A 23977-nucleotide genomic window follows, 5' to 3' on the forward strand; every position below is an offset into this window, starting at 1 on the left:
GGTGTCCCCTCGGAGTCCCCCCCGCCCTCAGCACGGCCCCCCTCGGGGGGTCCCCCCCTCAGCAGAGGCCCCTCGCAGGCTGCCCCCTCAGCACGGGCCCCCTCCCCTCGGAGTCCCCTCCTCAGCGCGGCCCCCCTCACAGGGGCCCCCCTCGGCACAGCCCCCCCCCCGCAGGGGCCCGTCGGGGTCCCGGTCGCTGTCGTGTGTCCCGTCCCCCCCCCCGCCTTACATACCGGCCGCGCGCGCCTTAAAGGGGCCGCCGGGGCGGGACGGGACCGGACCGGGGAAGGGGGGGGGGGAACGGGAGGGCGGCAGTGCGCCTGCGCGGGGCGGCGGGCGGCCAGTGCGCCTGCGCGCGGGGCGGGGGAGGCGGAGGGGAGAGGTGCGCGCGCGCAGGCGCGCGGGGTTAAGGGGGCGGGCGGCGCATGCGCGCGGCGCGGGCGGTGCGCTGCCCCGCTGGGTGTCGTCTCCCCCCCCCCAGCACGCCTGCCCGCCCCCGCCCCCTTGGCACGGGCCCCGCCCCAATCCCCGCCCGCCGGACTCCGCCCCGGCAAAGCCCCGCCCCCCGAGGACCGGCGGGGCGGGGCGATCTCCCCCTCCCTCCCTTGGCCACGCCCCGACACCCCCCTGGCGCGGTCGGGCGGGGCGGGCCCACCGCCTCTGGCCACGCCCCGCCCCGCCCCGGGGATGCCGCCGCTCGGCCGGTGCCGGTGCCGGGGCCGGTGCCCCGTGGACCCCGACCCGCCCGACTCCTGCAAGCGGCCGCTCGAGACCCCCCCGGAGGCCTCCAGCACCAAGCGCTCCCACACCGGCGGTGAGGACCCACGGGGACCCCCCCGGGACCACCGGGACCCCCCGGGACCCTCCCCAAGACACCCCCGGGACCACCCCCGGGACCCCCCCAGCATCCCCGTGCCTGCGTCAGCCCCCCCCCCCCCCCCGGCCCCGTATCCCCCGGTACCGGCCCCGGAGCTCCCCCCCCGCGACGGGGACGGGGCGGGGGGCACCCGCGGTACCGGGCGGTCGGGAGCAACCGGGGGGCGGGGGGTGTCGGGGCGGCCCAGGGGCGGGCGGGCGCTGCTGGGAGACGGGCGGGAGACGGGGGGAGCGTCCAGCTGTCCAGGGCCAAGGGCTTCTACCCCAGCGGAGCTATAGGGGGCCCATAGGGGGCCTAGGGGGGCTATAGGGGGCTGTGGGAGCTATAGGGGCTCTAGGGGGCCTATAGGGGCTATAGGGGGGCTGTAGGGGCTATGGGGGCTGTAGGGGCTATGGGGGGCTGTACGGACTGGGGGTATGGGGGCTATAGGGGTGGCAGGTGCAGGGGCTATAGGGGCTGTGCGTATGGGGGCTATAGGGGCGGTGGGTACGGGGCCTATAGGGGCTGTGGGCGCGGGGGCTATAGGGGCTGGGAGTATCGGGGCACAGGGGCTGGGGGTACGTGGCCTCCCCAGCCCCCATCCTCGCGCCCCCCTTGGCCCTATGGCCCCCATGCCCCCCCCCCCCCCCCATGGCCCCCAGCACCCCTGTGGCCCCCCAGCCCATACCCCCCCAGCCCCAGATGGCCCCATAGTCCCCATCCCGTAGCCCCCAGCCCCATACGGCCCCGGGGTCCCATCTCCATAGTCCTCAGCCCCCTCCGTGTCCCCGTCCCCCCCCCGACGCCCCCCCAGGCTGAGCTGACCGTGCCCGGCAGCACGGGGGGGGGGGGGGGGCTTGTCGTCGGCTAAGGGGTGGGGAGGGCGACGGTGGGGTCAGTGACGGCCATCGAGCAACAGTTGCCTCGACATCAGCCACGCCGACGTCACCGGGCCGGTGGCCAACTCCAACCCCGCCCGTTCGCCCCGCGCCAGCCCCACGGAGGCCTTGCCCCCCCCCCCCTACCGCCGCCGCCGCCGCCGTCTTGGGTGCTCCCGGCGCTTTGGGTGCCTTCACCGCCGTTCCCGGTTTTACCGGCGGCGATCTGTTGGCCATCGGCGCCGCCTTGGACGCCTCGGCTGGTTACGGCTACAACCCGGCGGCGGGGCTGGGCTTGGGTTCGGCGGCGGCGGCGGCCGCCAACCTCTTGGCTTCCTACCAAACGATGCGGTTGCCGGCCCGGCGGCGCCCACCTTTGCCTTGGGTTTGTTGGCCGCCGCCAACGGTTTACTCGGCCCCGGCGGCCACCGACCGCCACTCCCTTGGTGGCCACCGGCTCGTTTTTGGCACCCTGGGAAGCTGGTTGAAGGCACCAAGGAGCCGGTGGAGGTCGCGGTGCCGGAGAACCTGGTGGGCGCCTCCTGGGCAAAGTGGGGGGGGGAAGACCCTGGGGGAGCACCAGGAGCTGACGGGCACCCGGATCCAGATCGCCACGAAGGGTGACTTCGTCCCCGGCACCCGCAACCGCAAAGTCGCCGTCACGGGTTCCCCCGGCCGCCACCCAAGCCACCGGTGTCTCATCAGCACAACGCGTCACCTACGAGCAGGGCGTGAGGGCCACCAACCCGCCCAAAGCGGACTAGGGCTGGTCACCCCGTGGCTGGGGTGTCCCACGGGCACGGTGGCATCTCCGAAGGCCCCTTGGGTGGCCAACAGCCGGGGCTTGGGCATTTCAGGGGGATGCTTTGCAGTTTGGGGGGATACCCCCAAACATTGGGGTGCTCGGGGGGGTCGCGGGGTCCTGCCCCCCCCCCCCCCCCCCCGACTGTCCCTGTTAATTAAACTGGTTCGAGGTTCAGTTGCCCACCCTCCTTGTCTGTGCCCCTCCCCCGCGGTCTATGCCCCTCCCCTCCGGTCTGTGCCCCGCCCCCCGGTCTGTGCCCCGCCCCCGGTCGTGTCCTCCCCCCCAGCCCCCTCCTCATGCCCAGGCCCCAGGGGTCCCCTCTGTTCCCCCCCCTCGTGCTCCGCCCGTCCCTGCTCCCCGCGGGCATGAATGGAGCGGGACGTTGCAGTTATCAATGGGAGGGGGCGGAGCCACGCGGGGAGCAATGGCAGGGGCGGGGCCTCCCCGGCGCCGGGATCGAACTCGCGGCTCCTTCCCAGCAGGGGGCGCCACAGGCGGGGGGGGGGGGGGGGGTGTGTGTGTGTGTGTGTCGCACCTCCCCTCTCAGGGGGAATGACTGACAGCCGCAGCAACCAATGGCTCCGCGGGAGGTGGGAGGTGGGCTCCGCCTGACAGCCAATAGCAGCGGGAGGCAGGAGCGTAGCGGGGGGGGTGGGCCGCGAAGCGGCTAACGGCCGCCCGGAGGGAGGCGGGGCGCGGGATGACGGGCGGCGGCGGGAGCCAATGAGGAGGCGGGGAGAGGCGTGGCCGGCCAATAGGGCGGGGCAGGGCTGCGGGGCGGGGCTGCTGCTGAGGCGACGGAGGAGCGCGGCGGGCGGTGAGTGAGCGGGCCGGGTCCCGCGGGCTGTCCCCGCCGTCCCGCGGGTTGTCCCTGGGGCCTCGGCCCGGTGACAGCCCCGGGGGGGCGGGGGGAGCTCTCCGGCCCCCAGCAGCCCCCCCCCAGGCCGGGCTTCCCCGGTATCTGCCGCCTCGACGCCCTGCCCGGGCCCGGCCCCCTCAGAACAGCCCCCGCAAAGCCCTGGGCCCCCCCCCCCCCCCCGCGTCCGTCTGTGCTTCCCCCCCCCCTTCAAACTGCCCCCCCCCAACCCCCCCCCCCGCAGAACCCTGGCCTCCCAATGCCCTGGGTGCCCCCCCGCCCCCGGTGCTGTGGCCTCCCCTCCTGCTTCCCCCCATCAGTGTTCCCCAAAAATCCGCCCCCCCCCCCCCCCCCCCAGCAATTCATGCACCCACCACCCCAGAAACCACCCTCACCCCCCCTCATCCACCTGAGCTGCTTGGACCCGGGTCCCCTTTCCCGGGGGTGCCCCCATCTCTTGAGGGTCCCCCCCCCATCTCTTGGAGGTGCCTCCCTGGCTCCCAAGGGTGCCCCCCCCCCCGCAGATCCCCCCCTTCAGTGCCATGGGGGAGCCACGGTACCTGCAGGCCGACTACACCTTCCGGCACGGGCACACGCCGTCCGGCTGACCCTCACCCGCTCGGCGCTGGAGGTGGAGGTGGAGGCTCACCTCACCGCCGACCAGTGGAGGGGGGAGTTCGACGCCGCCTGTGAGTCCCAGGAGGGGCCCCGGGGGGTGATGGGAGGCTGAGGGGACCCCCCCCCCCGAACGCTGACCGACCGAAGCCCCCGCTCCCTCTGTCCCGCAGTCGTCGAGGACCTGACCCACAAAACGGGGAATTTCAAGCAGTTTGGTGTTTTCTGCAGCAAGTTGGAGTCGGCGCTGACACAGGTGAGGCCGGCGCCGCTCCCCTCCCTGCGCCCTTTTGGGGGGGGGGGGGTTTGCACTGAACCCTCCCCCCCCCGCCCTTTTCCCCTCCGCAGACAGTGAGTCCGTCAGCCTGAGCTCCTCACCTACGCCGACCTGGAGACCCTGCGCAGCCGGAAAGTGGGGGCGATCGCCCGGCCCCCCCTTCCGCCGCTTCCCCCCTCAGCGCCAAGCGCTACCTCATCCTCGTCTATTCCGTCGAGTTCGACAGGTGACGGGGGGACGCTGGGCAGGGGGACGCGGCGGAGGGGGGACGCCGGCCTCACCCCCCGCGTGTCGTGTGCGTCTCCCCCCACTTCTCCAGGATCCACTACCCGCTGCCGCTGCCTACGCGGGGAGGCCGGGATCCTGTCGCGCTGCGCAGGCTGGTGCGGGAGCTGAGGGAGGAGCTGGCGCAGCTCCGGGCTCGGCGCGGGGAGGATCGCCGGGATGCTGAGATCCGGCGCCTGCGGGACGAGTGAGCGGTGCCGGTGTCACCGGGAAGGGTTCGGGGGACCCCCGCCTCGCAGTCAGAACGAGGAGGGACCCCCCCCCAACACCCTCCTTCCCCCCCCCCCCCCCACTCCCCACCAGGCTGCAGCGAGCACTGGAGGAGAAGCGGGCGGCGGAGGCGGCGCTGCGGGCGCTGCGGCGAGAGCCGGGTGACGGGACGGCGGCAGAGGCGGCGATGGCGCTGCGGCGAACGGCGCGGCATTTGGAAGATGAGCTGCTGCGGGAGAAAGCCCGGCACCAGCGGGAGCACCGGCAACTGGCCGCCGAGGTGGGGGGACGGCGGTTGGGGGGCTGCCGGCGGCGGTGTTGGGGGGGGGGCTGCCGGCGGCACAGCGAACCTTTTCCCCTCGCAGCTGGCGGAGGCGAAGGCGTCGGAGCAGAGGCTGCAGCTGCGGGTGAAGAGCCTGACGGCCGAGCTGGCCTCCTGCAGGAGGGGGTGAGGCCGGGGTGGGGGTCACGAGGGACCCCCCCCTCCTCCCCGTGAGCGTGGGGTGTCCCCCCGTCGTCCCCCCCCCCCCCCCCCCCTCACAGCGCTGGTCCCCTCGGCAGCCGCCGGACGCCCGCCGGCACGGCCCCCCGCCCCCAGGAGCGACGTTCCCCCTCTGGCGCCGCGCGCTCGGTGTCCCGGGAGAGCCGCGGTGGCAGCCAGGGCCGCCCCCCGCCACGGTCCCCGTCGCCCGCAGGTGAGGGACACTTGGGGACACACACGGAGGGAGGGGGGAGGGGGACACGCTTCGGCTCCCTCCCCACCCCCACCCCCTCCTCCCCTCCCCGCCAGGCCCCCGCCCGCCGCGCTTCGACCCCACCGCCTTCGTCAGGGCCCGGCAGCGCCGGCAGAAGGAGGCCGAGCTCAAAAAGTAAGCGGTGATGGCGAGGTTGTCACCCTGCTGTCCCCTCCCTCCCCGGTGCTGGGGGGGCCGCTCCCCAGCCCCCCTAGACACCCCCCCCCCCCCAAATCACCACCATCTCTTTTGGGTGCAGCCAGCGGCGCGGGGCGGCTTTCGGCAGCGCCAGCCCGGCGAGGAGCCGCGGGCGCAGCTCCTCGGGTGAGTGGGGAGCGCGAGGGGCGGGTGGGGGGCACCCGCTGGGTGCCGGGGCTCCTTCCCCAAGCTCCCCCCCCCCCCTCCCACCGCCCCCTCCCATTTCTCCCCACAGCCGAAAGCTTCCGGAGCCGGCGCTCGGCGGTGAGCTCCGGCAGCGAAGCCGATGAGCGCTCCGAGCCCCTGCCCCCCAGGTAACCACCGGGGCGGGGGGTGGGACACCTGGGTGTGTCTGTCCCCCCCCGGCACCCCTTAACCCCCCCCCCCCCCCCCTTCCTTGGGCAGGGGCAGGAGGGTGACCCGCACCCGGAGACCCCTGAGCGCCTCGTCCTGCACGGCCCCGGCGTGGTGAGTGGCCGCCCAGACGCCTGGGACCCCCCTGGATCCCCCCCCCCCGGTTTGGGGATCCCCCCTTGCACCCCCAAAGCGGCTGACCGCGGTGGGGGGGGATGACGACACGGGACACCCCCCCCCGATGCCACCCCCACCTCCTCCTCCCTCCACCCCCAGGCCCCTCGCCCAGCTGCCGGCCACAAGCCGCCGGTGGGCAGCGCTGCCAGCAAGCGCCCCGGTAAAGGTGAGCCCCCCCACCCCCCCCCCCCCCCGCGTTTTGGGGTGCCCCCTGCCCCAATTCAGCCTTCTTAACCCGTTTTCCCCAGAGAACCGCTACGAGGAGCCCTCGGCTGAGCTGGCCGAGATCGACGCCCGGCTGCAGGCGCTGCAGGAGTACATGGACAGCCTGGACACCCGCACGTGACCCCCCCGGGACCCCCGTGTGTGTCCCCCCAGGACCCCTGTGTCCCCCCCGAGATCCCCCTGGGGACACTCGCCCCTCCCGGTGTCCCCAGGGGCTGACAGTGCTGGCATGGGGCGAGTGTCCCCCAAATAAACCCTTGTGTGGCCCCACGGCGTGTCCTGCTTCTTGGGGGGGATCTGTGTCCCCCCTGTCCCCGTCCCCTTGTCCCCACCCTCCCCGTGTCCTGCTGCTGGGGACACGGTGGAAGAGACACCACGGGTGGCATCAGGGACATCGCCGGGGCGGGTGACAGGGGACAGCGCCAGGGCTTGGGACACGGGGACGTAGGACGCGGCCCAGGCCACCGCAGTCCCTGTCCCCTGGGCCATTGCCAAGCTCAAGGGCCACCGCAGTGTCACACCTGCAGCCGCGTCACCGCCACAACCCTGGGCTGTCCCCGTCCCCCCCCTCCGGCGACGCTGCTGTCCCCACGGCGCCGGCTGAGCTCCCCGCTGCGGCTGTGCCACCGCCAGGGCTTTATTCAGCTCTGTGTCACACAAAATGGTGGCATTTGGGGACAAGGGTGGCCGGAGCCAGCCTGGGGCCACAGTCCGGTGATGGCGGCAGCCGCCACGAGGCCACCGATGACGATGTCACCAGAGCGCGGAGGTCCCGGGGGCCAGGCGAGGGGGGGGTCCTCTTGCGCCAAAGCCACCATCTGGTGCCGCCGTGGCTACACCGGCGACGATGCCGCCGCGGCGCGGAGCTCTTCGGGGACAGCATAGGGTGCCGGAGCCGCGACTCGGTGACGGCGCCGCCACAGCCGCGCCTTCGGGAGGACGCTGCGGCGACGATGCCGGCGGTGAGCGCCCGCGGCGGCTGGCCGTGGGTCTCGGGCGGGCGGTGCCAGGCGCGGTGCCAGCCGCAACGAGAGGGAGGCGGCCGCGGGGCCGGAGCCCGGCGAGGCCGCGGGTCAGAGTGCCGGCAGCTGCCCGCGGATGTCGGGCAGGAGGCGGCAGGCGGTGACGATGTCGACGGTGGCGGCCACGGCGCGCAGGTCGCGGCGAGCCAGGCGCAGGCAGTGGGCGGCGGAGGCGGCGGCCGCCTGCGCCCGACCCAGGGCCCCCCCAGCCCCCCCAGGTGCCGGCGGCGTTGCCATAGCTCTGCCGAGGGCGCTGCCCACCGCCCCCCGCAGCCGCCCCGTCCCTTCCCGCAGCCGCTGCTGCAGCAGCGAGGGACCCCCCGGCCGCCCCCCCAAACCGCCGCCGCTCCTCCGCCAGCACCGGGGGGGTCTTCGGCCTCTCCTCCTCATCATCCTCCTCCTCCTCCTCCTCCTCTTCGGTCTCGGAGGCTTCACCCGGCACCTTCAGCCGGCCCCGGGGGCCCCCCCGGCCGCCCCCCCCGGCAGCTCCGGCTCCGAGTCGCTCTCGGAGGCTTCGCCCGGCACCACCCTGGGGGGGCGGGGGGCGGCCATGGCCTGGGGGGGGGGGGGGGGGCCGGGGGGTCAGGGGGGCAGCCCCCCCAGCGGTCCCAACCCGGGAGGGCGCTCCGGGTTTGGCCCCGGGGTCCTGCGGAGTACCTGCCCCCCCCCCGCCTCCGTGCTCAGACCCCCCCTAGACCCCCCCAAACCTCCCCCATGCCCACGGACACCCCCCAAGCCCCACGGACACCCCCAGACCCCCCCCACGCCCACGGGGACCCCTCCCCCCTAGCCCCACGCGGACCCCCAGCCCCCCCCAGTGACATCAGGACCCCCCCGGGCCCCCACGGACACCCCCTCAGCCCCACGGGGACCCTCAGCACCCCCCAGTGACGCCCCCCAGGCGCCCCCCCCCCCCCCCCCCGGGACACCCCCAGCCCCCCCACGCCCACAGACACCCCCCAGCCCCCCCCACGCCCACGGGGACCCCCCCCAGCCCCCCCCCCACCTCCTGCCCGCCGCCGCCGCAGGTCACATGACGGGCGGCCCCGCGGGAGCGCCGCGTCACGGTGTCGCTCGCGGCCGCCACCCGGAAGTGCCCTCACTCGGCATGGCGGGCCGGGGCGCTGCCAGCGGGCGGCGCATGCGCGGGGCTGGGCGGCGGGGCGGGGGTGCGCTCTGCCCCCTGGCGGCGGGAGGGGGAGCGCTGCGGCGGGGGGCCCGGGGCGGGGGGGGGGGGGGGGGGGGGGCGGTGTCCCCTGTCCCCGACCCCCAGGCCCCCGTGTCCCCCGGCCCAGGGAGGCCCCGGTGTCCCCGCCCTGCCCCCGGGACGCGGCGAGCGCTGGCGACCGGTTTAATGGGGCCCCGAGGGTCCCGCAGGCCCATGGTGGCACCTCCCGGGGACAGCGGGGACCAAGGGGGGGGGGACACACACGACACAGGCCTGGGGTGGCCCCTGCCCCGGAGACACCCCCGGCCCTGTCACCAGCCCTGTGCCCAGAGCCGCCGTGCCCCTGTCCCCAGCCCTGTCCTCGTCCCTCTCCCCATCATTGTCCCCGAGCCCGGTGCCCGATGGCGGGTGGCCGGTGGCGGGTGTTGGTGGCCGGTGGCAGGTGGCCGGTGGCCAGTGGCCGGTGCCGATGGCGGGTGGCTGGAGGCCGGTGGCAGGTGGCTGGTGCCCGATGGTGGGTGGCCAGTGGCAGGTGGCCAGCGGTGGGTGGCCGGTGGCCATGGCGGGGGGCAGTGGCAGGTGGCCGGTGGCTGGTGGCCGGTGGCTGGTGGCGGGTGGCAGGTGGCCAGTGGCAGGTGGCCGGTGGCCGTGGCGGGGGGGCGTGGCAGGTGGCTGGTGCCTGATGGCGGGTGGCTGGTGGCGGGTGGCAGGTGGCTGGTGCCCGATGGTGGGTGGCCAGTGGCAGGTGGCCAGTGGCAGGTGGCCGGTGGCCGTGGCGGGGGGCGGTGGCAGGTGGCTGGTGCCCGATGGTGGGTGGCCAGTGGCAGGTGGCCAGTGGCGGGTGGCCGGTGGCCAGTGGCCGGTGCCTGATGGCGGGTGGCTGGTGCGGGTGGCAGGTGGCTGGTGCCCGATGGGCGGGTGGCCAGTGGCAGGTGGCCGGTGGCCAGTGCCTGATGGCGGGTGGCTGGTGGCGGGTGGCCGGTGGCCAGAGGCAGGTGGTCAGTGGCTGGTGGCAGGTGGCCGGTGGCCGTGGCAGGGGGCGGTGGCAGGTGGCGGTGGCAGGTGGCCAGTGCCTGATGGGCGGGTGGCTGGTGGTGGGTGTCCGGTGGCCGGTGGCAGGTGGCCAGTGGCGGGTGGCCGGTGGCCGTGGCGGGGGGCGGTGGCGGGTGTCCCTGGGGGTGGCTCAGCACTGGACGCCGGCGAGGGTGACGTCCCCGGCCACCTCCAGGCCGGGCGACGGTGGCGGGCGGCAGCCGGTGGCCGCAGCTGCAGACGTGGCGCCCGCAGGGCGAAGCCCGGCCCAGCGGCCGCATCTCCAATGTCACCGGCCCCGGTGTCACCGCGGGGGGACGGGGACACCCCCCACCCCCCGCACCCCCAGGACACCTCCCCTGGGACGCCCACCCCACGGAGTCACCCCCCAGGGACACCCGCCCGGGACCGGGACACGCAACCCCCAGGGACACCCTGGGGACACCCGGGGGACGGCCCGCCCTGGGGACACCCCCCCCCCCCGGGGACCCCTCGGGGACCCCTCGGGACCCCTCGGGGACCTGCCCTGGGGACCCCACCCCGGATCGGGGCCGTGACCAGGAGCAGGAGCCGGGCTGGGACCAGGACCAGGACTGGGACCAGCTCCAGGATCAGGACCAGGATCATAATCAGGATCAGGATCAGGATCGGGACCGGGACCAGGATCAGGACCAGGACCAGAATCAGGGATCAGGATCGGGACTGGGACCAGGACCAGGATCAGGATCGGGACCGGGACCAGGATCAGGACCAGGACCAGAATCAGGATCAGGATCGGGACTGGGACCAGGATCAGGACTAGGATTGGGATCAGGATCAGGATCAGGATCGGGACTGGGATCGGGACCAGGACCGGGACCAGATCAGGATCAGGATCAGGATCGGGACTGGGATCGGGACCAGGACCAGGACCAGGATCAGGACTGGGACCGGAACCGGGACAGACCAGGACCAGGATCAGGATCAGGACCGGGACTGGGGACCAGGACCAGGATCAGGATCGGGACTGGGACCGGGATCAGGACCAGGATTGGGATCAGGATCAGGATCGGGACTGGAACCGGGACCAGGACCAGGACCAGGATCAGGACCAGGATTGGGACCAGGACCAGGATCAGGATCAGGACTGGACTGGAACCGGGACCAGGACCAGGACCAGGACCAGGATCAGGATCAGGACCGGGACTGGGACCAGGACCAGGATCAGGATCGGGACTGGGACCGGGATCAGGACCAGGATTGGGACCAGGATCAGGATCAGGATCGGGCTGGAACCGGGATCAGGACCAGGATTGGACCAGGATCAGGATCAGGATCGGGACTGGAACCCGGGACCAGGACCAGGACCAGGATCAGGATCAGGATCAGGACTGGGACCAGGACCAGGACCAGGATCAGGACCGGGATTGGGACCGGGACCGGGACCAGGATCGGGGCCACAGCCAGGACTGGGCCCAGCACCAGGGATCAGGACGAGCACCCGGGTGGTGACCACGTCCAGGACCAGCACCGGGACAGGGATGGGGACCAGGGCCAGGATCAGGACCGTGTCCCAGGCCGGGACCGGGACCAGGACTAGTACCAGGACCAGAACTGGGACCAGGATCAGGACCGGGACCAGGCCTAAGGTGGTGACCATGTCCGGGACGAGGACTGGGACCAGGACCAGAACTAGGACCGGAATCAGGATTGGGACCAGGACCAAGGTGGTGGCCGTGCCCAGGACCAGGACCAGGACCAGGACCGGGACCATGTCCAGGACCACAACCAGGCCCAGACCCACCCCCGCCGCAGCACCCTGACCCCCCCCCCCCAGCACCCTGACCCCCCCCCCCCCCCCAGCACCCCGACCTGTTGGCGTTGGGGTGGACGATGCCCACGATGGCGATGGGCTGGATCAGGCCCGAGGGGACCTTTGCTCAGCGCCATGTGGAAGGGGACCCCCTGTGGGGACACCCGTCAGTCCCCGGGGTCCCCCCACCTGCCGTCACCCTGCCGTCACCCGCCGTCACCCGCCGTCACCCGCCGTCACCCCGCTCTCACCGGGCTGCTGGTGGTCTGTGGGGAGAGGAGAGTGGGTGCTGGGGGGGGGGGGTGGCCCCTGGGTCCCCAACCCCCTCGACATCCCCAACCCCTGGAGGTCCCCAACCCCCTCAGATGTCTCCGTGGAGGTCTCTGTCCCCCGCTGGATGTCCCCAACCCCTGGATGTCCCCGAACCGCCCCCCCCCCCCCCGGAGGTTTTGCCCCCCCCCGAACTTTTGCCCTTCCCCGTGGCCACCTTTGGGGTGGCGGCTGCTGGAGGGGGCACGGGGGGGGCACTGGGGGGGACTGGGGGGGCACGGGGGGGCACTGGGGGAGCACTGGGGGGCACTGGGGGATACTGGGGGACACTGGGAGGGCACTGGGGGACACGGGGGGGCACTGGGGGAGCACTGGGGGACACTGGGGGACACGGGGGGATACTGGGGGACACTGGGGGGGCACTGGGGGAGCACTGGGGGACACTGGGGGGCACTGAGGGATACTGGAGGACACGGGGGGGCACTGGGGGACATCGGGGGACACTGGGGGGCACTGGGAGGGCACTGGGGGACACGGGGGGGCACTGGGGGAGCACTGGGGGACACTGGGGGGCACTGAGGGATACTGGAGGACACTGGGGGGCACGGGGGGAGCACTGGGGGACACTGGGGGATAGTGGGGGACACTGGGAGGGCACTGGGGGACACAGGGGGGCACTGGGGGAGCACTGGGGGGGCACCGGGGGGAGCACTGGGGGACACTGGGGGGCATGGGGGGATACTGGGGGACACTGGGGGGGCACTGGGGGAGCACTGGGGGACACTGGGGGGCATGGGGGGATACTGGGGGACACTGGGGGGGCACTGGGGGATACTGGAGGACACTGGGGGGCACGGGGGGAGCACTGGGGGACACTGGGGGATACTGGAGGACACTGGGGGGCACTGGGGGACACCGGGGGACACTGGGGGGCACTGGGAGGGCACTGGGGGACACAGGGGGGCACTGGGGGAGCACTGGGGGACACTGGGGGGCACGGGGGGATACTGGGGGACACTGGGGGGGCACTGGGGGAGCACTGGGGGACACCGGGGGGCACTGGGGGATACTGGGGGACACTGGGGGGGACTGGGGGGCACTGGGGGAGCACTGGGGGACACTGGGGGGCACGGGGGGATACTGGGGGACACTGGGGGGGCACTGGGGGAGCACTGGGGGACACCGGGGGGCACTGGGGGATACTGGGGGACACTGGGGGGCACTGGGGGACACAGGGGGGCACTGGGGGGGCACTGGGGGATACTGGGGGACACCGGGGGGGTACCCACCTCTTCGCCTGGGGCCGGGCTTGCCCCTGGATTGTCACCACCCTCCCCCCGGGGACGTACCCCAGGAAGGGGACGCTCTGGATGGGGACAGGGACGGGGGGGGACGGACACGGTGGCCCCCCCCCCCCCCCGGCACCCCTTAGCCCCATACGGCTCTCCTGGCCCCCTCTGGCCCCCCCAGCCCCATACAGCACCCCCCACTCTATATAGCCCCCCCCCCCCCCCCCCCTTAGTCCCATATAGACCCTCCAGCCTCATACGGCCACCCCCAGCCCATAGGGTCCCCCGGCCCCATAGGGTCCCCCCGTGTCCCCATAGGGTCCCCCTTGTACCCATAGGGTACCCCTGGCCCCATATAGCTCCTCTGGTCCCATATGCCCCCTGCTCCCCCCCCCCCGGCCCTATAGGCCCCATAGGGCCCCACTCACCGGGTTGACAATGTGGGGCTGGGAGTCCATGGTGGCTGCCGGTCCGGGGGTCCCTGGGTGGGGGGGTCCCTGGGTGGGGGGGTCCCTGGGTGGGGGTTCCCTGGGTGGGGGGGTCCCTGGGTGATCCCTCTGGGCCGGGACCCCGCGGGCGGGTGCGGCCCCTCCCCAATCACCTCTGTCCTCCCCCACTCTCCCTTTCATTTCTCCACGGTGGCACCTGCGCAGAGGGTGGCACCGTCACCCTCGTCCAGGTGTCCCCGTGGGGACCCCCCCAGCCACCCTTGTCCCTGTGTCCCCGTGGGGACCTGCCAGGACCCCCCCAGCCCCATGTTCCCCACATCCCCCGTGTCCCCCATGTCCCCCGTGTCCCTGGTGTCCTCTGTGGGGCTGGGGGGGGGTGGTATGGGGGGTGCTGGGACAGAGGGACCCGGGGGGGACGCCGGTCACCCCTTCCTGGTGACACGTGCGGCTTCTCAGCCCTTTTCAGTGTGCCAAGGCCACTGCGAGGAAATGCCACCGCTGCCACCCGCCCCCGCGCAGGATCCAGCCCGGCCCATTACGGCCCCGTGTCCCCCATGTCCCCCTGTCCCCACATCCCCCATGTCCCCTGTGTCCCCATGTCTTCGTGTCCCTTGTGTCCCCCTGTCCCTGCATGCCCCATGTCCCCGTGTCCCCATGTCCCTTGTGTCCCCCTGTCCCTGCATGCCCCATGTCCCCCTGTCCCCATGTCCCTTGTGTCCCCCTGTCCCTGCATGCCCCATGTCCCCCTGTCCCCGTCCCCATGTCCCTTGTGTCCCCCTGTCCCTGCATGCCCCATGTCCCCCTGTCCCCGTCCCCATGTCCCTTGTGTCCCCCTGTCCCTGCATGCCCCATGTCCCCCTGTCCCCATGTCCCTTGTGTCCCCCTGTCCCTGCATGCCCCATGTCCCCCTGTCCCCGTCCCCATGTCCCTTGTGTCCCCCTGTCCCTGCATGCCCCATGTCCCCCTGTCCCCGTCCCCATGTCCCTTGTGTCCCCCTGTCCCTGCATGCCCCATGTCCCCCTGTCCCCATGTCCCTTGTGTCCCCCTGTCCCTGCATGCCCCATGTCCCCCTGTCCCCGTCCCCATGTCCCTTGTGTCCCCCTGTCCCTGCATGCCCCATGTCCCCCTGTCCCCGTCCCCATGTCCCTTGTGTCCCCCTGTCCCTGCATGCCCCATGTCCCCCTGTCCCCATGTCCCTTGTGTCCCCCTGTCCCTGCATGCCCCATGTCCCCCTGTCCCCGTCCCCATGTCCCTTGTGTCCCCCTGTCCCTGCATGCCCCATGTCCCCCTGTCCCCATGTCCCTTGTGTCCCCCTGTCCCTGCATGCCCCATGTCCCCCTGTCCCCGTCCCCATGTCCCTTGTGTCCCCCTGTCCCTGCATGCCCCATGTCCTCCGTCCCCATGTCCCTTGTGTCCCCCTGTCCCTGCATGCCCCATGTCCCTGTGTCCCCCATCCCCATGTCCCTTGTGTCCCCCTGTCCCTGCATGCCCCATGTCCCCCTGTCCCCTGCATCCCCCGTGTTCCTGCATCCTTGTCCCCTCAGCCCCCATGTCCCTGCACCCCTGTCCCCCGGGCCCCCTGTGTCCCCGTGTCCCCCAGGTCCCCTCCATCCCCTGTGCCCCCCGTGTCCCCCTTGTGCCCTCCTTGTCCCCAAGTCCCTGCAGCCCTGTCCCCATGTCCCTGCATCTCCCATGTCCCTGCATCCCTGTCCCCCACCTGTGCGTTCCACACCCCCCCCCCATGTCCCTGGTGTCCCCCATGTCCCCCAGATGGATCCAGTCCCCTCGCCAGCCCCCATTAACCCTTTCCTGGTCGGGGGGGGGGGGCCCAGAGCTGGTTTTGGGGTGGAAAACCCCACTTTTGGTGGCGGGTGGCCGGCCAGTGTCACTGGTGCCGGTGGCCGGCAGGTGCCGTCTGTGCCCGGGCCAGCAGGTTCCTCTGGCAGGAGCCACCGGCCACAGGAAGCGGCGATGTCGCGGCGATGGCAGGGCGATGTCACGGCGATGTCACGGCGATGGCAGGGTGATGGCAGGGCGATGTCGCGGCGATGGCAGAGTGATGTCACGGCGATGATGGCGTGGCCATGTCGCGGGCAGAGGCGGGCAGCGGCTGTCCCCTCAGCTCTGCCCACGGCGGCTGGCTCCCGGCCCTGCCTGCCGGGGAGAGTCCCCGTGTCCCCGGTGTCCCTGCAGCCCCCATGTCCCCACACCCCCCATGTTCCCTGCGTCCCCCATGTCCCCTGCATCCCTGATGTCCCCCCACGGCCCTGGATCCCCCATGTCCCCTGCATCCCTGATGTCCCCCCTGTCCCTGTATCCCCATGTCCCCTCAGGTCTCCCATGTCCCCTGCACACCCCCCCCCATACCCCCCCATCCCTGCACACCCCCCACCACGTCCCCTCCGTCCCCCCTGTCCCTGCATCCCCCATGTCCCTTCTGTCCTCCCTGTCCCCTGCATCCTCCATGTCCCCTGTATCCCCCCATGTCCCCCCCATCCCTACATCCCCCCATATCCCCTCTTATCCCCCCCATCCCCATGTCCCCCCATCCCTACATCCCCCCATATCCCCTCTATCCCCCCCATCCCCATGTCCCTTCTGTCCTCCCTGTCCCCTGCATCCTCCATGTCCCCCCCATCCCTACATCCCCCCATATCCCCTCTATCCCCCCCATCCCCATGTCCCCTTCACCCCCTGTCGTCCCCCCCCATCTCCAGCAGGATCCGTCCCCAGCCCCGTTTCCCCATCCCGACCCACACCCCAATCCCTCCGTGGGGCTGGATCCGGCCTGGCATTGCTGGGCCCTGACTCAGGAGAAGCTCCCGCCGGCACAGCCGGAATTTCTGCCTGATCCACACCTAATTATTTCCTCCCTGGCCAGGCAGTGGCGGGGCTGGATCCCGACCCTGTATAAATCCAGCGGTGAGCCGGTGCCAGGGACTGATGTGGCCGGAGGCAGGCGCGGATGGAGCCGGCGGCGCTGCCCGGGGTAGGATGGGGACGGGGATGGGGCAGGATGAGGCCCCGGGGGGGCGGCCGTGGGGGGGTGCTGGGGGTGGAGAAGGTGCGGGGCCCCAGCTACCAGTGTCCCCGGTATAGGCTGGGCTAGGGTGACCGGTGTCCCCAGTACAGGCTGGGCTATGGTGACCGGTGTCCCCAGTATAGGCTGCCCCATGGTGACCAGTGTCCCCAGTATAGGCTGGGCTATGGTGACCAGTGTCCCCAGTACAGGCTGCCCCATGGTGACCAGTGTCCCCAGTATAGGCTGGGCTATGGTGACCAGTGTCCCCAGTATAGGCTGCCCCATGGTGACCAGTGTCCCCAGTATAGGCTGGGCTAGGGTGACTGGTGTCCCCAGTATAGGCTGCCCCATGGTGACCAGTGTCTCCAGTATAGGCTGCCCCACAGTCACCAGTGTCCCCAGTATAGGCTGCCCCATGGTGACCAGTGTCTCCAGTATAGGCTGGGCTATGGTGACCAGTGTCCCCAGTATAGGCTGCCCATGGTGACCAGTGTCTCCAGTATAGGCTGCCCCATGGTGACCAGTGTCTCCGGTATAGGCTGGGCTATGGTGACCGGTGTCCCCAGTACAGGCTGCCCCATGGTGACCAGTGTCTCCAGTATAGGCTGGGCTATGGTGACCAGTGTCCCCAGTATAGGCTGCCCCATGGTGACCGGTGTCCCCAGTATAGGCTGTTCCATGGCCCCCAGTGCTCCCAGTCCAGCCTGCCCCATGGCCCCCAGTGCTCCCAGTTCAGGCTGTCACGTAGCCCCCAGTGTCCCCAGCACCAGTTGCAGCCTGGCCCCCAGTATCCAGCAGGCCAGTTTGTCCTGGTTAGTCCCCATCACCCCCCTCCAGCCCGTCCCAGTCCGTCCCAGTCTGGCCCAGTCTGGCCCAGTCTGTCCTCGCACCCCTCCCAGAGCCCCCGTCACCCAGGTCCCCCCTGTCAGCCCCACAGGGGCACCCAGGGAGGGGACATGGGGTCCCCGAGGCCCTCAGGGACAAGGACGGGGTCACCCAGTTCAAGAGCAGGATTTTGGTGCCACCCCCCCAAACCACCCCAAAAACTTGAGGTGGCTCTGTCCCCATGTCTCTGTGCCCCATGGTGTCCCCATGTCCCTGTGTCCCCACGTCCCCATGTCGCCATGGTGTCTCCGTGCCCCTGTGGTGTCCCCCATGTCCCTGCGTCCCCATGTCTCCATGGGGTCCCCGTGTCCCCGTGCCCCTGTGGTGTCCCCATTTCCCCATGGTGTTGCCATGTCCCCATGTCCCCGTGTCCCCGTGTCCCCATGTCTCCATGGGGTCCCCGTGTCCCCGTGCCCCTGTGGTGTCCCCATTTCCCCATGGTGTTGCCATGTCCCCGTGTCCCCGTGTCCCCATGTCTCCATGGGGTCCCCGTGTCCCCGTGCCCCTGTGCTGTCCCCATTTCCCCATGGTGTTGCCATGTCCCCATGTCCCCATAGTGTACCCACGTCCCTGTGTCCCCATGTCCCCCTGTGCCTCTGTCCCCACGTCCCCGTGTCCCGCTGTCCCCACATCCCCCTGGCCCCGGGGTGTCCCCGGGCGTGCAGCGGGTGCCATGTGTCCCCCTCTCTGGCAGGGTGCCTGCTCGCCGGCGTGTGGGGGGGCCCCGGCAGGACCCCCGGGGTGCTGTGAGGAGCGGCTGGCCTGCCTGGGGCCGGGGGGGGACGCCTGCACCTGCCGCGACGGCGCCTTCGTGGAGGTGGAGCCCGGGGAGCACCAAGGTACGGGGGCGGCGGAGGGGCCGGGCCCTCCTGTCCTGCCTGGCCATCCCACCCCATCCCACCCCATCCCAACCCCATCCCAACCCCATCCCAACCACATCCCATCCCATCCCAATCCCATCCCATCTCATCCCATCCCATCCCACCCCATCCCAACCCCATCCCAACCCCATCCCATCCCATCCCAATCCCACCCCACCCCATCCCCATCTCCATCCCAATCCCACCCTGTCCTATTCCATGCCATCCCCATCCCATCCTGTTCCATGCCATGCCATCCCCATCCCATCCCAACCCCATCCCATCCCATCCCAACCCCATCCTATCCCACCCCATCCCATCCCATCCCAATCCCACCCCATCCAATTCCTATCCCCATCCCCATCTCCATCCCAATCCCATCCCGTCCCATCCCGTCCCATCCCATCCCAATCCCAATCGCATCCCAATCCCACCCCACCCCATCCCATCCCATCCCATCCCATCCCATCCCACCCCATCCCAACCCCATCCCAACCCCATCCCATCCCATCCCAATCCCACCCCACCCCATCCCCATCTCCATCCCAATCCCACCCTGTCCTATTCCATGCCATCCCCATCCCATCCTGTTCCATGCCATGCCATCCTCATCCCATCCCAACCCCATCCCATCCCACCCCACCCCATCCCATCCCAACCCCATCCCATCCCAACCCCATCCTATCCCACCCCATCCCATCCCATCCCAATCCCACCCCATCCAATTCCTATCCCCATCCCATCCCCATCTCCATCCCAATCCCACCCCACCCCATCCCATCCCATCCCATCCCATCCCAATCCCAATCGCATCCCAATCCCACCCCACCCCACCCCATCCCATCCCATCCCAATCCCACCCCATCCAATTCCTATCCCCATCCCCATCTCCATCCCAATCCCATCCCGTCCCATCCCGTCCCATCCCGTCCCATCCCATCCCAATCCCGATCCCACCCCACCCCACCCCACCCCATCCCCATCCCATCCGAGGGTCCCGGCGCCCGTCAGCGCCGCTTCCCCTGGCGTTAATTGTACCCAGCGCTAATTATAACCGTGGCCAATTGGGCTCCCCCCCCCCCAGATTTGGGGTCCCCGTTGCCGCAGCACCCGTGTCCCCGTGGGGGTTGGGCTCCCCAGTGCCTGCAGACGGGGCGGGGGTGGGGGGGTGGGGTGGGGGGGAGGGCCACAGGGTCACCCCAACTGTCCCCTCCCGGTCCCCAGAGGCGCTGACGGAGGATGACATCTACTGCCGCTGCCTCTCCAAGACGCTGTGCCACACGGCCACCCCCGTCACCGTCGGCTTCTACGCCCCCTGCGGCCACCGCCTCTACTCCCTGCTGGACAAGGTCACCGGTGGGTGTGGGGACACGAGGCCACCACGGGTGACACCCCCCCCCCCCCCCCCCCCCCCCGGAGCCTCCCAGCAAGCCCCTGGCTGGGTGCTGGGGGTCCCCACGGCGCCAGCACCCTGCCCGTTTGCACCCCGGATTTGGAGTCCCTGTTGCAGCAGCATCTGTCCTGCCCCCCCCCCCCCCCCCCCAGATTTGGGGTGCCTCTTGCTTGTCCCGCCACCCCATTTTCTTCTACAGATTTGGGGTCCCCATTGCACCAGCACCCATCCCATCCCCATTCCCATCCCATCCCCATTCCCATCCCATTTGCCCCCCGGGTTTGAAGCCCCTCTTGCACGAGCACCCATCCCACGGCTCCCTACATTTGGGGGGTGTGTCCCTCTTTCACCTGCACCCATTCCATTTCTCCCCCACATTCCGGGTCCCCACTCCACCAGCACCCATCCCATCCCATTCCATCCCATCCCGTCCCGTCCCATCCCATCCCGTCCCGTCCCATCCCATCCCATCCCATTCCATCCCATCCCGTCCCGTCCCATCCCATCCCGTCCCGTCCCATCCCGTCCCATCCCGTCCCATCCCATCCCGTCCCGTCCCGTCCCATCCCATCCCATCCTGTCCCATCCCATCCCATCCCGTCCCGTCCCATCCCATCCCGTCCCGTCCCGTCCCATCCCATCCCATCCCGTCCCATCCCATCCCATCCCGTCCCATCCCGTCCCATCCCATCCTGTCCCATCCCATCCCATCCCGTCCCATCCCGTCCCATCCCATCCCGTCCCATCCCGTCCCATCCCATCCCATCCCATCCCATCCCGTCCCATCCCGTCCCATCCCATCCCATCCCGTCCCATCCCGTCCCGTCCCATCCCGTCCCATCCCAGTTTCTCCCCTGGGTTCGAAGGCCCTCCTGCATGAGCACCCCTCCCACATCTCCCTACATTCGGGGTCCCCGTTGCACCAGCACCCCTCCCACTCCCTCCCCATGGCTCGGGGCACCTTCACCCCCCCCCCCCGGTCCCTCATCCCCGTCCCCGTGTCCCCCCCCCCCCCAGGCTTCATGCGGGAGGAGATGGCGCAGCGGGAGGAGGCCGAGCTGCACCGGAGCCACCAGAAGCCGCGTAGCCCCAAGGGCTGGGGGTTGCTGCTGGCCCTCTGGTACCTGGCCTTCTACAAGCCCATCATCACCGAGAGCCACCTGAGGAGGAAGAACATTGAGTTCATCTTCATCCGCTTCAGCGCCTGGCAGTACGCCGGCTGCGACAAGCTCTGGGCCGGTTTGGTCACCACCCTCTGCGACAGCATCCGCCACCATTTTGGGGCTCTGCCCCTCAGCGTCTACCACGTCATGGGCACCCGGCCCCGCTTCGCCTCCGGCTTCAGCCAGAAGGAGTGGGTCCTCAAGAAGGACGCCTGCCTCAAGCTTTGGGGGATGCTCTTTGTCCTGGGCGCCGGCCTCAGCATCCTGCTGGTGGCCCTCTTGATGCCCGGCATCAAGGACCACCACACCTTGAAGGTGGTGGGCAGCGCCATCACCTCGATCTCCGGTTCCAGTTTGGCGCTGGGAGCTTTCTCCGTCCTGAAGAACCTGCTGGTCAGCGAGAAGCAGAAGATCGAGCGGTTGACCAACAGCAGGAGGTTCGCCAGCCAGCTGGGCTTCATGAACAAGGTGCGCAGCGAGGTGGAGGTGCTGGTCGACTTCTTGTCCTTCATGGAGATCTTTGAGCGCCGACGGCTCCGCGTGGTGCTGGAGATCACCAGCCTGGACGTCTGCTACCCCGAGAAGGTGGCCGGCGTCCTCAACGCCATGAACACCTTGCTCTCCAATGCCAACACCCCCTTCATCTTCATCCTGGCCGTGGACCCCAGCATCATCATCCCCTGCCTGGAGCAGACGGGCTGCATGAAGGGTCTTGCTGACAACGGTTACCTCTACCTCAACCGGACGGTGACGTTGCCCTTCTCCATCCCCGAGATGGGCTCCCGCTCCCGCTTGCGATGCCTGGAAGCCGCCATCCAGACACGGGAGGACCTCATGTACCGCATCATCACCAGCAACGTGGAACGACGCCGAGCCAAGTGCCAGGGCGCCCCGGCGGTTCCCAGCTGGCGGGAGGCGGACGCCGAAGCCGTCCGCTGCATCCACGAAGCTTTCCACTGCCTCCACGACGGCGCCGACCCTCTCACCCGTTACCTCCCCACCAATGGCACCCACGTCCGCCGCATCGTCAACACCATCCCCATCACCCTACGGCTCCTCCTGCACCGCGCCGGCACCCCCGGCACCCCCTCGCCCCGCGCTGCCGCCGCTTGGGTGGTGCTGGCCGACCAGTGGCCGTGCCGGCTGAGCTGGGCACTGCAGTGCCTGGAAGATGCTTGGCAGAGCCAGCCGGCGCCGGATTTTGGCTCACGGTCCCTGTGGAGCATCTTCCAGGAGAACGTGGGGGAGCTGAGCGCCCTGCGGCAGCCCCTGCACAACGTCCTCAGCCTGGACGGGGACCCGGAGCTCTTCCAGACCTTCCTCGCCCGCGACTTCCCCTTCACCGCCCGCGAGGCCCACGCCTTCCTCGGCGTCACCGTCAACCTGGACCACTCCATCCGGCACAAGATGGGGCTCCTCCGCAGCCTCGACTGCCTGCAGAAAGCCGCCGCCACCCCGGTGTCCCGCAGCGTCCAGTGTCCCCACCCCGAGTGACGGGGACGCCAGCGTCGGGTCTCCGGGTCACGCCTCTGGACGTGGGGCCCCCAAAATAGGCTTGGACGTTGGTGGCACCGGGGTGTCCCCGTGGTCGGCGGCCTGAGAATGCCCGTGACCTGTTGTCCTCCCCCGGCATATTTTGGGACCTGTTTGGGGACAGGGATGGGATGGGGACGGGGACACTAATGGGATGGGGACAATTCCTGTCCCCCCCCCCGTCCCCAAGAAGAGACACCGCAGGGGGTGAAAATGCCACCAGGGGATGGAGCTGGGGTGACTGGGAGAGACCGGAGGGGTCTAGGGGAGACCCGAGGTGACCCAGGGCGTTCCAGGGGGTGTCGCTGCCATCCCAGGGACCCCGGCATCCGGGTGACCTCGACCCCCGCCCCGGGACCCCGGCACCCGAGCACCCACTGCCCCCCCCCCCCCCCTCCCCGATACCCTTTGGGGACCGTCCCCCGGTGAGTGGGTCCCGGGGGGGGACGACACCCCCAACATGCCACAAAGCAGCCGCTGGCGTCGGTGCCAGGGTGGCCCCAGAGCGGGGACGGCCCCGAGCCGCGGCCCCCGGGAGCTCCTGGTGAAGCCCCCCAGGACCGCCGGGGTCATCCCATAATAAACCAGTTAAACCTCCCGCTCCCTGCCTCGGCTTAGATATGCTTTTTGGGGGTCCTGCGTCCTCCATGGGGGGGGGGGGGGACGGGACAGCAAGGGGCTGGAAAAAGCAATAAGGGGGTGCAGGGGGGGCCAAGTTTGGCGGGAAACCAACGCAAACCGCCGCTGGGAGGGGTGGGGGCAGCGCAGGGCGGGGCTGGGAGCAAGGGATGGGATAGAGCATCGTCAGCATTAATTAACAGCCAAAGAGCTTCCTGCTGGCATCTCCCACCCGCTCCGAAAATCCTCCCCGGGGTTTGTTTTGGGTTTTTTTTTTTTGGGGGGGGGGGGTTCATCTCTGAATTGGCCTCGTCTGTTCCCATAAAGGCCCCAAAAAGCTGATTTTCGAGGGGGGATGACCCAAGCGCTGCCCGCGAGGCACCAAAAGAGAGAAGCGGGGGGGGGAGTCGGTGACGAATGCAGATCTCCTTTAATAGAAAACGGTGTTAACAAAAATACACGACAGAAAAGAAATGACGAACACCAGCAGATCGATGGCCGCCGGCCCCCGGCCGTAGTGTCAGCGCCGCAGCCCCCCCCCCCCCGCCCCCCCAGCCGCCCCCGGTGCCCGGCCCCGCGCCCGCAGCTCCCTGATAGATTTATTGCACTTAAGAAAGAAAAGCGACGTGTCCTCTCCCCCCCACCCCAGCCTCGGCGGCAGCGGCGACGCCGGGCAGGACCCTCACCCCCCCCCCCCCCAGCACCCTCCCTGAGAAAACCGGCCGCCGGGCCTGGAGGGGCTCGGCCGTCCCTGGGGAGCGCAGGGAGGTGGAGGGGGCCCGGGTGTCACCGCCAGCGGACGCCCAACCCCACGCCGGGGGGCCTCCGGCCGGTTTTCCCCGGGGATGGCCCAAGGCTGGGAACCCGGGATGAAGAGGATGCCGAGGAGGTCGCGGCGGCCAGACGCGAACCGGCTCTTGCCGCGGCGACGGGTTCCCACCTCGCCGGGAAGACGCCGTGCCGGCACGGCCGGCTGCGAGGAGAAGCAGCTTGTGCCCTGGCAGCCCTCAG

At 70.9% G+C, this 23977-nt stretch overlaps 3 protein-coding genes and 1 pseudogene across 4 annotated transcripts; 3 read left to right on the top strand and 1 right to left on the bottom strand.

The window, feature by feature from the left end:
• Window positions 1-687: 687 nt before the first annotated feature.
• On the top strand, window positions 688-2657 carry LOC143171661 (RNA-binding protein Nova-1 pseudogene; annotated as a pseudogene).
• A 1270-nt stretch (window positions 2658-3927) lies between these two features.
• Window positions 3928-6650, top strand: CCDC61 (coiled-coil domain containing 61). The gene is given in 16 exon segments (XM_076360706.1): window positions 3928-3983; window positions 3986-4084; window positions 4184-4271; window positions 4363-4373; window positions 4376-4438; window positions 4441-4513; window positions 4607-4759; window positions 4876-5062; window positions 5148-5230; window positions 5344-5477; window positions 5573-5651; window positions 5776-5840; window positions 5950-6028; window positions 6120-6171; window positions 6345-6411; window positions 6494-6650. Coding segments are annotated over 16 exon segments (1377 nt in total). The 5' UTR covers window positions 3928-3937; the 3' UTR covers window positions 6592-6650.
• A 627-nt stretch (window positions 6651-7277) lies between these two features.
• BLOC1S3 (biogenesis of lysosomal organelles complex 1 subunit 3) lies at window positions 7278-8553 on the bottom strand. The gene is given in 4 exon segments (XM_076360707.1): window positions 7278-7813; window positions 7815-7939; window positions 7942-8047; window positions 8499-8553. Coding segments are annotated over 3 exon segments (498 nt in total). The 5' UTR covers window positions 8045-8047; window positions 8499-8553; the 3' UTR covers window positions 7278-7543.
• A 7872-nt stretch (window positions 8554-16425) lies between these two features.
• On the top strand, window positions 16426-22949 carry NKPD1 (NTPase KAP family P-loop domain containing 1). Of its 2 annotated transcripts, XM_076360708.1 has the most exons (4): window positions 16426-16481; window positions 18094-18238; window positions 19484-19615; window positions 20670-22949. In XM_076360708.1, exons 1-4 carry the CDS (start codon window positions 16458-16460, stop codon window positions 22307-22309), a joined length of 1941 nt encoding a protein of 646 aa, XP_076216823.1. In that variant the 5' UTR covers window positions 16426-16457; the 3' UTR covers window positions 22310-22949. The 2 variants fall into 2 exon arrangements, with proteins under 2 accessions (XP_076216823.1, XP_076216824.1); XM_076360709.1 differs by lacking the exons at window positions 16426-16481; window positions 18094-18238 and having other exon boundaries at window positions 19561-19608.
• The last annotated feature ends 1028 nt before the right edge of the window (window positions 22950-23977 follow it).

The sequence above is a fragment of the Aptenodytes patagonicus genome, chromosome 29 (assembly GCF_965638725.1).
Source record: "Aptenodytes patagonicus chromosome 29, bAptPat1.pri.cur, whole genome shotgun sequence".
Classification (NCBI taxonomy): domain Eukaryota; kingdom Metazoa; phylum Chordata; class Aves; order Sphenisciformes; family Spheniscidae; genus Aptenodytes; species Aptenodytes patagonicus.

Coding starts and splice junctions, on each gene's coding strand:
- NKPD1 (XM_076360708.1), top strand. CDS start 16,458: ATGGAGCCGGCGGCGCTGCCCGGG. Junction 16,482..18,093: donor AGCCGGCGGCGCTGCCCGGG/GTAGGATGGGGA, acceptor CCTCTCTGGCAG/GGTGCCTGCTCGCCGGCGTG. Junction 18,239..19,483: donor GGAGCCCGGGGAGCACCAAG/GTACGGGGGCGG, acceptor CCCGGTCCCCAG/AGGCGCTGACGGAGGATGAC.